The sequence below is a fragment of the Tachysurus vachellii genome, chromosome 5 (assembly GCF_030014155.1).
Source record: "Tachysurus vachellii isolate PV-2020 chromosome 5, HZAU_Pvac_v1, whole genome shotgun sequence".
Taxonomy (NCBI): domain Eukaryota; kingdom Metazoa; phylum Chordata; class Actinopteri; order Siluriformes; family Bagridae; genus Tachysurus; species Tachysurus vachellii.
Genome location: NC_083464.1, coordinates 8,413,566 through 8,425,000, shown reverse-complemented (window position 1 = coordinate 8,425,000; position 11,435 = coordinate 8,413,566). Strand labels below are relative to the sequence as shown.

General features: G+C 40.5%; 1 protein-coding gene across 3 annotated transcripts in view; it reads right to left on the bottom strand.

Annotated features, from left to right (window-relative positions):
- Positions 1–11,435, bottom strand: part of pard3aa (par-3 family cell polarity regulator alpha, a) — a 403,329-nt gene that overhangs the window by 85,448 nt on the left and 306,446 nt on the right. For all 3 annotated transcript variants that reach the window (XM_060869627.1, XM_060869625.1, XM_060869626.1), the window contains one exon: positions 4,123–4,380. In XM_060869627.1, coding sequence (XP_060725610.1) covers positions 4,123–4,380 — 258 coding nt within the window. The remainder of the gene's footprint in view (positions 1–4,122; positions 4,381–11,435) is intronic.

Genomic DNA, 11,435 nt, shown 5'->3' with positions numbered 1-11,435 from the left:
GCAGTGACTCAATGGCTGGAAGGGATTCCAAGCAGGTCATCACAAATAAACAACTACAAAAATGGCTGTATGATGTGCACATGTCTGACTGTGGCTATCAGACAGTGGGGATTTGAAGCAGCACAATTTGTCTATTTAGATGAGAAAAAAAAAACTCAGGATGCTGACTTGGAGTGCCTTCACAAAATCCTGAGAGCTTTGCCTCTAAAATGCGCTGACTAGTACAATACACTAGAGTAAGCACACGTACTGTAGTAGAGATCGGGTGACTATATTTAACAGGATTCAGCTCTTCAAAAGCATAACATTAAGCAAAGCATTCTGAAGTCTCAAGGCAGTGAATTATATACAGTTGTGTGCAAAAGTCTACACAACAAAGCATTTAGTGTGTTGGCATCCACAGATGTTTCATGATCTCAAGTGTGTTCGAATCCCAGGATCACCAAGCTACAGAAGCTGGGCCTTTGAGCAAGGCTCAGTTGTGTAAATGAGATAAATGTAAGCCGATCTGAATAAGGACGTCTGCCAAACAGCATGAATGTAAATGTAAGTGCAATTAGTCATTAATACTGATGATATTAAGTCAAAGGTTTGCACAAGCCTTGGGGAAGATTTTTTTTTTTTTTAATTCTTCTCTGTCGGCTTGCATCTTTTGTCTTCCTCTGGACAGTATTTATATTCTCTCTCAGCCATAATAGTCACCACCTACACTTCAATACATAACATGTGAACAACAACATAGCGCTGACAAAAGTGACACATTGGATTTGGTTCTTATTTTGAGTACTTTTTTGTGGTTTTGTCTGTACATCAATTTTCTGTTCAACATTAAAAAAAAAAACGGCGATACAAACTTTTGTACTCGACTCTAACTCGAAGTCTGCTTTTCCATGCTAAGCCCATTATGGTTGTGAGATATAATATGATATTATATATATATATATAAATAAATCAACTCGTTTAAAAGGAAATAAATCGACTTTGTACACAGTGCTGCCGTATTGTTGGCAGTGATGCATGTCATGTCTCATAAAGATGCCTTTGAGAACTGTGATATGATATTTTGATGATGTCGTGAACCCCTAACATGCATGGTATGAAAACATTTACTTTTGTGTAACATGTACAAGAATAACCACTTCAGACCGGTTTATTATTTTTTTTTCCAAACTGCTTTGGGAATATTCACACGGATCAACTTCACTCTCTTTGAAAGCCACATGTGTCAGTTCCTTACAGAGAGTCAACACTCACTTGTGGTTAGAGGCTTTTTATAGCAGGAGTCTGACACCATAAAATTTCCACTAGCTTTCATTTGCGAAAGCGAAAAAAAATTGTTTGCCTCGATTCATTGATAAAGCCAGGCTGACTACGGTGGCGAAAAACTGAAATGCATTCAGAATGCAAACAAAATATTTTACAGCATTTCTACAGATTGCAGGCCTTGGAGCAGTAAAAAGAAATAAATTAGCCAATTAATTCCACGGCCACAACGCTAAAATATTACAGCAAATCTCACAGAGCCTTCCTGTGAAATGATGTGCAAAGCAGAAAAGTCCTAATTTTTTTCCCTTTTAAAGACCTTGCAAAGATAAGATGCCCTCTGTTCTCATTATATTACTTCATATAAACAAGTGCATGGGTAAATTATACAGAAGCAAAGCAATTTCTTACATAACTGGTGTTGCTGAGAAACTGGAGTTTGAGGTTTTAATTATGAACAATGCTAAGTTGATGCAATCTCCACATGCATCTTTCTGGGAAGGGATGAGAGAGAGGGAGAGAGAGAGAGAGAGGGAGAGGGAGAGGGAGAGGGAGAGAGAACGAGAGAGAGAGAGAGAGAACGAGAGAGAGAGAGAGAGAGAGAGAGAGAGAGAGAGAGAGAGAGAGAGAGATATCCCCAAAGGATGGTACTATCCATGTTACTATCAATAGTCCACTATTGGCATTAAGAGAGAATAAGATGATGATTGTGAATTCAGTGGTGAAGACAAAAGCAGCCGTTTATCACACACTCCAAAGCAGCAGCCAGTGCAGTGTGCCAGCCGAGTCCGAGTGCACCCAGAACAAAGTGCTGGAAATAAAACAGGCTGCACTTTCTTTCAGCCTCTTGAAAGAAGAGGAGAAACAATGACCTATAGTAGACATTTTGTTCTATTTTACCTTATCTGAGGATCATGTCTTAAACTTAATCAGGACTTTAAATATTACATGTGTCTCACGTTCATAGTATTAGTAAGAAATGTCTAGAGTTGACAAACATAATAATAAGCATTATATATATGTATATATAAAATCATATTCTTCGTAAGTCTTAAAATTCTACCACCAAAATGCGTCCTACTAATTGTACTATAATGCATGTCTGACATCAATACACATGCTGATAATCGATTTTATTGGATTACTGTTCGGTATACATATTGTTCGACTTGTTCGGTTGACAATCACAATGTAATATCTGTTTATAAGAACATTTATTAAGTTCTGCATGCAACTATACCTATAACCTATGAGCAGCCTTATGCTAGATGTTCTAAAAATATTAGGTATGCTATATGACGTATTTTGTTGTTTTTAAAACAATGACAAAGATATTTTATTTTCTATACTATTCTATGTTAGACTATAGATTTATGACCCATTGTTAATGCATAGGAAATCTAACTCAAGTGGTTACATTGCACTGTTCACAATAACTTATATTATGTTGAAAATACTGCCACAAAACCCAATTCCACAACCTCCAGAAAACTCTTATTCCTACTGTAACCTTCAGCAAATGGAAAACTGTGACTGAAAAGTGACAGTTCAGTCCAAACTGAAGCCATTTAAGAGAGGAAATATCTGTCACTGGTGTGCAGCCACAGGGGTTAACCATCGACCATAAGCATCTCCCCGCTATCCCCAAAGATATCGACACCCAGATTAAGCAGGTTATTGAGTGGCTGCGTAGTGTCATAGAGTCACATGGACTTGAGGTCACACCACAGGGAAGGGACTGGGCTGAAAGATCAACATCGCAGTGGGAGGAGGGAGGGGCTACTGATGAGACTCGCAGCATGCCATCTCAAACTGTGGATAGCGAAAGGTCACTTAGCAAGTGGCAGGTGTCAATCATTAGCTCAATTTGATTACACTCAATGAGCTAACAATCAGCCAACTAAACAAGAGTGCTGAGAGTTAGTAAAGCTAAGATGTCCCATCATGCTACAAGCAGCATAATGAAAAAACTTTGAGCAAGCTAAAGGTCTTAAAATAGACGGTAGAGAGCTGTGGAAAAAAAAAAACTGTAATTTTACATTGGCGTGCACAGCTATGGAGAAGATAATGAAGCAACAGGAGAGCGCAGGATCTAAATGTTTTAAATGAATGTTCAGGAAGCTTTAGAGGAAAGAGGAATGACACAGGATCATTTGCAGTGGGGAATAAATCAGCTTCAGGAAGATAAAGAATTTGTTGGTTTTCTTTTTTTTAAACCTGAAAACAAGCACAATAACTTTTCAGCCTGAGGTCAGGCAGATGTGCAATATTAAAGTTTGAACAGAAATATCTGTAACACAAGAGCATTTTTATTTATTTTATGGCACCAAGAAGAAATCCGTGGGGCAAGGAGGGGGGTTGTATGGCTGCTTGTGGGACATCTGTGTTGTTGTTAACAGGGCAGTATATAGATGACTTTGCCCTCAGCAGATGACATGGGGATTGGCTGTTTGTTTCAAAGACTGAGACAGAAACGGATTTAACATCGCTGTAATAAAGGATGCTTCTGGTTATTACATTTTTGCACCTTAAGCATTATTGATGATTTTCCATCACTGTAAAACCTGCCACTGGGACACGTTCATGAAACATGAATATTGCATTTGACTTTTGCTTTTCCATTGTAAGGAAGCGCTTAATTCACACGCTGGGGGACACATGAGCCTATAGGGGATCATTTTCAAATGCACAAGTAACTTGAACTTATTGGACAGGTAGTGATGTGTTAGATTCTCAACACTACTTTTTATCCAAAGCACCCTATTTTACATGATCTCTTCCAAATGGTGCCACAATGAGCACTGTACGATCCAAAAAAAAAAAAGCTTCATCCCTGAATGCAAAGTAATCGCAGCCTACCTTTCTGAAGACAGTGGTCCTTCATTGCGTGGCTTGTTGACTTGGGCATAGAGGCTCTCTAGGCCATGCTCTCTGGGACTGTGTGGCCTTTGCTCCTGGTTCAGGCTCTGGCTGCTGTCCATGGAGGAGTCGAGCGAGCCGATGCCTGCGTAGGGGTGTTCCTCATCTGAGCTGAAGGTCCTGATCACATCTTGAATCTCGGCGTAGTCTCTCTCCCTGGCTTGTCGCTCCCGCAGCTCCCTAGTCTTGGCCTGGATCCTGCAAACACACACAGTACATGTCATAGTTGGATTCCTTGACCTGTAATTAGAGATGAAGTATAACATGCAGATAGACAATGATCAATTATGGTGGGCTGTAGGATTTTTAGTTTTGATTTAACCAGCCAGTGAAAGACTTGATTATCTGATTAGGTGAATCTGATGTAGTAGGACAGCACAGTTAGAACAGCGATTAATTCCAAACTGAACTGAAAAGAGAAAAATCATCAGAATATAAATCACATAATTGCCAGTTTAAACTGAGGATTCGAGAAAACTTCCTTACTAAATCTGAAAAACATCTTCCCTATGAGACATGAAATATGAAGTGTAGTTATAAAAGATAAAGTGCAATAGGTATATGAGCAATTTTTTTTGTCATTACTCCATGCTGATTTGATGTTTGCCTGAGTTCAGCGCTCCTACCGGGTTAATAGGCTGCTCAGACACCACCCTCCCTTCCTGTGTTTACCTTGGACCCTTACCCCTATTACAGCGGCCTGCTCAATGGAACCTTCAGACAAAATTCTTTCAAGAATATCCAGTGGGAGTACATTTCAATCAGCTTTCTACAGAGGTTAAGCCCTTTCTCCTCAGAGTGCCTCTCCTGCTGCTTCCTCTAAGAGAGCAGAGTCAGAGCAGGCCTGTTATGGCTGACGTCGTACAGAGCTGCTAAAACAGCCAGTGGGAGATCTTCCTGAGAGAAGTGGAGAAGTACATCCTGTAGGCGTCTTCCCAAATGGCAGGAAAAGTGGGGCCTCTCTGATCTTCCTCCAGCTGCCCTTTCTCATACTTTCCTCACTTGCATTCTCTTTGTTTTTTTCCCTCCGTGAAGAAACCAGTTAATTCAGGACAAATTTAAGCTGTGGTGAACTAGGGCTATTATTTTGGATTAAAGCAAGAGAGCATGTTTGGACACATATCTGTGTTGGGATTAGGGTTGGGAACCGTTCTGTTTTTTTAACAGGAACCGGAACCGCGCGGAATTTTTAGGTTTCGGTTCCAAACGCGGTTCCGATGCGATGACGGGCAAAGCGCGGGTTTTCTCCACAGCTGGAGATACAATAAGCCAGGAAAGGTCTCGTCTTCTCCCAGAGAAAGCAGACACGTTAATGTTTCTTCAGAAAAATTGCTAACTGTTTTGCTAAGTTGTAATTCTGGATGTTAAATTTGATGTTGGATTTATTTAAATTTAAATTGATATGAATTGAAATGCTCTGTTGAAAATATTTAAAGAGTGATTAATAAACACAAATGGAATTGTTTAAGTATTGTGCATTATTTTTCACATTTCTTTTATTATGGAATCGGAATCAGAACTGGGAATCGTAAGCTGAACTGGAACCGGAATCGGAATCGGAAAATTTCTTTTGATACCCAACCCTAGTTGGGATACAGGCATCTCTCGGAATAGAAATGCTATAGGCTTGCAAGGTGGGCTGGTGCATTCAGGGTAGACTCCCTATAGAGTTACCCATGGCACACAAATCCGGCTTCCTTATTAGAACCAAATGAGCTTAAACACTGTGTCCATTTCTTCACTTTATTTTCCCACACCCCCCCAACCCAGTACACAGTGTTGAGAGTGCCTTGTTTCACCAGCACCCCAGGTCGCAGCTGACCTCTGCACTATGCCAGCTGTCCGTCTTTGCTCTGACTGACAACTCAGTGGTGCAATCTTAGGGCCAACTTTGTGTTACCCTGGGAGGAAAAATTAGATGTTTCCACAGTTTCTCATAAGCGCAATCTAATTTCCCAACAATGAACATTCTCTCTCCGTGACAGCCTAATGCGATTACAATGCCATTTACTGTAGCTTCATTTTGTTCCCTTTCTCGCCTGTGCAAATCTAAGTCTGGCGAGGACTGTGTGAGAACTGTGTACATATCCGTGTCACGTGCAGTTAATAGCCTAGTGGTAATGAGAAAAACTGCTGGAGTTTGTAAAACCAATAACGCCATTGTACACCCAAATCTTCCAACTCCGCACAAACAAGCATTTTTCTTAATGAAACGCTTGGCTTGAAATCCCAAAAGAACTCTGCTCTCTGGAACTTGCTGGTTTTAGGCTGTGGATTTAATATCGTGGACATGAACAAGGTGAAATGTGAGAGGAGATCGAGGTCAGCCCACCTGCCTTCTGCTCAGAAACTGATGTCACCTTGCTGCCCGGAACATCCGTGCTCTGTGTTATGGCAGGTTTTACAGAAAGCAAATAGCAAATCCATCCCTCTGGCAGACTGCACATAATAGACAGATAGAATCTGCTATGGCAATGCGCGTCTCAGTGAGATAATGTCCAGTATGAGCAAAAGCACCAGGCCATACCTGGCCCTGCGGTCATACACCAAGACAGCCAATAGACAAGACGAGGTAAAATTGCTTTTTTTCCTAACAATGCCATTGCTTTTCTACGGAGAGATTGGAACTATTGTACCCAGGTTATTGGGTTAAATCTTTTCTTGCTGCCCTCAAAGTTCACTCAAATTCAACACTGACCTTGGCCATAACTTTAAAATGCAACCATTTAGATAGACCATTGTATACGATGTGTCAAGACACGACTTATTTTATGCAGCAATGTCAGATTTTTTCCGCGGCTTGAAGCAGTGCCTCCGAGCATACGAATTTTCGTACCTACCTCCTGCAAGAATTTAACTTGCGGAAATAAATGTAGCATACAATTAAAATACATTGAATGTACTAATTAGGCATTAAGGGCCCTGTTTGTACCTCAAATGAGCTGTAAAAGTACAGTGTATTCACAAGAAATGTACCTTTACTTTTGTCATTAAAGGTTTCGTGTACGAGTGCTCCTACAGGGGCATGTTTTATATTCACGGAAAGCCATCCGTTATTACTGTAAAATGATATTTTAGGTACTAAAATTGCTTTGAGGATGGGTATAACTTGTGCACTTACATGTTTGTATGTAAGAATATGAGCTCAGGCTAGCTTGATGAGCGTTCGCCGTCTCTTGTTTACTTCATTACACGATTAATAGCCTGTTGTGGCGTTAGCATAAAAGACAGAAGTGGCTAAACTGAACATGATTACTGCACTGTCAATTTCTCTCTGTACGTCCCTGGAATGAAGGCCCTCGCAACTCCTGGTGTTTCATATGGCATTGGTCCAGAATCATTACCCACCCACATTCAAAGATAATTAGTGCCAACTGCTCTTCTGTGTATGAGTGTGTGTGAGAGTACGAGAAGAATATGCTTAGCTCCTGTATGTGTGTTTAGGAATGCAGATGTGTGATCAATTAAGAGTTCAATGTTTTTATTAGCTTGCATATGCACTGCCTGTTGGTGTGTAGGTGTTCTGTCAGTAGAATGATGCTAATATAGCTGAAAGCTTTACCTAACATTATGTTTCTAGGTAACAGCCATGAAAAAGGAGAAACAGTCTTTAACATTTTAGCCTGTATGTCTTTAGACAGACATTAGGACCTACATACTGTACCATAAGATGTGATACATGTCCACAACACCTCATTAAGGGCTGCCTGAGTAGAGCCAGGTACCTTTCATATCGCTTCCTTAGCCCGAGATTAGATTAGCTATCAGTTTAAACACTTTCTCTGCCAAACTGTACCACACTGTAATATTGTAAATAATAATAAATGCTGCGTAACCCAAAGGTATGAAAAAGGTGTTGCATGATAAAAGACACATTCAACTTGTCTTGAAAGCTATTAAGAAAAGTCAGAAAATACGGCTCACGTGTGATAGTATTTTTAAAAACGATGGAAACTGTGTTTTTGTTTGTTAGCGAGGAATGGCACTTTGGCTAGCCTGAGGTTCTTTATTTCCTCACTGAATAAATTACACTGCTTATAAAAACAACATAAACAAGCTAAGATAAACACTCCACCCACAACACCTCCAGCATGCCACCACCATCAAAACTGGGAGAAGATCTTTTGGAGGTCTATAATTCTAGAGACCAAACTGAGGCTGTACTTGCGGCTCGTGGAGGCCCAAAACTTTACTAAGAAAAAAATCGATTTATTTTCTTTGAATTTAAAATTGCTCACCTGTATATGAGAGTATAATGTATTTAGTTTCAAGTAAATTTACTTTTCAAGGCTTTATTTTTCACTAAATTAGTAATAGTTTTGTACATGAAATTGAATAAATTAGGGCATAAATAACTTGTTGAACTTCTGAATCATTATACTTATCTAACTTTTTGTACAATTCTAACTACACATTAAATGTAGTGTACTTCTCTTATGGAGTACACTACAGGGTACGGGGTTATGGGGGCTATTCATAAGATGATGGCAACTCATGAGATGATGCCTGTGGTGGAACTGGCCAGAGAGTAACAAATATAAAAATTTGCAGAAAATAATAATCCTAACTACCATTTTTAGCCACGAGCTAACTATCAATTTAATTACAAACACAATCAGGTTCACAATCAGCCTGTGTCATCTGCCTTTGAACTCAGCATGCTAATTAGCCTAGTCAAACAGCAAAATGTTACAAAAGGCTCCTGAGCATAATGAGCTAATTATTTTGTAACACAATTACTGCCACAGTAAGGGGGAATGATTGTCCGTGATAACGATGAACATGCATTAATGCGTCAAATAAAGTATTAAAATATGTGCATAGCTGTGGGCAGACTCGATCACTGCAGCTGCAATTTTAAGTGGAGTGAAAATATTAGCAGAATTTCAGCTAAGGCATGAGTATTTTGGTCATTGGGTCTATACGGTTCATTTACTTTTCTGAAAACAGGAGTGAGAAACGTACAAAACAACTGAAGCCAAAATGATAAAAACATAGCAAAACAAAAAAGGGTTCGGGTTAAAAACCTCTAACATATCCATAAAATAAAAGAAGAAGAATAAAGACAGAAAAGCAGCCTCTGGTGGGTATAGTGGGAATCAAAGACGCATTTATGACATGATTTCCGGCTGGTGTTTGGGCCGCTAAGGAAGAAAGGAAGCTGCTAGTTGCGATAGCAGGAAAAATAGGGAAACAGGGCTGAGAATCGGAGGCGTCTCAGGCTGGCTGCACTCAGGAAAAAAACAAACAAACATAAGGAAGCCATAGGCTTAAGGAGCAGGAAACCAGGAGATGGACGAGTGCTAGCCGTTGATTAGCAGCTCAGTGGAGCTGAGCAGATAAGAGCACAGCTAGTCTGCTAAACGGAAGATGATGTTTACCACTCTTACCACAGAATTATGGTCCAAAACCAAGCTGTTATAATCACAAACTTGTTAACTCCCTGATACAAGCCTGATACTGAGGAAGCCATGCATATTGTTCTGCAGTTCCTGCCCTGGCTGGATGGCTGCTTAAACCTTAGAAGACTTCCTCAGAGATTGTGCCCTGCATGATTTTTTTTCCCAATCTCTGATTGGAGCTTTTCCATGGTGGTCCTTGCAGTCAAAGCAATTAAAAAAAATCAAAATCACGCAGGGGTCTATGAACCTCCACAGGCATAAACAAAGGCCACCAGAAGAGTCGCTGTGCCGCTGATGAGGCACGGAAAGGCTGGCGGCTGGAGGACCGGCAGAGGACCGTGGGCAGCAGCTGCTTACAATTTACTCAATTGTGGCAAAACAAATGCTACTGATGCAGACACTCCATCATCCTCAACCCACATCAAGCCTGATAGCGCACTGCCTGCATTCAGAGCTTTCTTTTTTTTTTTCCCCTTATTTTTATTTCGCTCAGTGTTGCAGGGGCTGTCATCCATACAGCAGTGACAGAAGAGGATTTAGGGAGCTTAAGTCATTCACAAATATAGCAATGTAAGCCCTAAAGCTCCTGAGTAGCAGGGAGTTTCATGAACATCTTAGGGAGCAAGTACACTAAATCTGCTGCAGTGCTAGTATGATGGCTGTTCCCCTATAGCTGTTGTGATTCTTTTAAGGGTATGGATTTGGTCTTACTCTTCTTCCTGGAGCAATCTTGATACTATGAGCGTTTGAGATGGGAGTTATCAGTCCCGATGTTTTTAGCTTTGTTGGATTTGTGTAAAAACAAACAAAAGCAAACAGCAAAATGAGCCAAAAATGTACATTTCCTCTAGAATACAGACCAACATTTATTAAAGTACCCTTAAACTACCTCTTCTCTTAGTCACCACCTACTGTACCATCACCTGATCTAAAATATACCAAGAGCCTTTAGACACAGCCCAGTCTAGGGCTCACCATCCCAGTGGCGAGTGTAATTAATCACAGCTTTTGTCATAGGTTCACATACACACTTACACATGACAGTCCAACATGTGCTTCACTGTATAACACCACATCAAAAATCCAGCAGCAATTGATTTTTTTTTAAGCTGTCAGTCTCCCTAGTGCTTTATATATCATGTTCACAGTGTGGTGGCTGAACAGATTATTATTTCTGGGACAAATTCCCTAAAGGACGCCATTCCATTGAATGGAGGAAAACTCAAGCATGAGGCCGAGAGGAAGGAAGAAAACAAAAATCTTGATTTAATTCAAAGATGCAAACCCAATAGACCTCGCCAAACAAAATCCAGGAGGCTTTCCTGGTGTAGTGCAAACGAACATTCTTCAGAAAAGAAACATATGGAAATAAATGAAGTTGTGGAATGTGACAAATTTGTATTTGATTGACTGGGGGCATTGAGCGTAGACACAGAGAGCTGCCGAGAAGCGCATTCTCTCTCTTTCTGTACTGAAGTATAGAGTCGGAAGAGTTCTGGGCTGCAGGCCAGAGCACCGATTTCCAGTGCCCATGGTGGGGAGCGCCACAGGCAAGGCAGGCTTCTTTGATAATGGGCTCCAGATGTTTCATTGACAAGGCCAGCCTCATTGTCACTGCCGGGCCTGGGTGCTCTCTCCACGGAGGCCTGCACTGGCCCTATTGTTTCGATTCAATTATGCTCCATTAGCAAAAGTGGCTTGATAACCAAATTCATTCGGTTTGTGTGGTATAATAGGGGGTTGCAAGTCCTCTAAACATACGGGAACGCAATTGATATTGTCTTCTTATTGTGTGTGAAAAATTAATAGGGATTTGTGCTGTTGTGAAAAAAAAAAACACTGAGTGTAAAC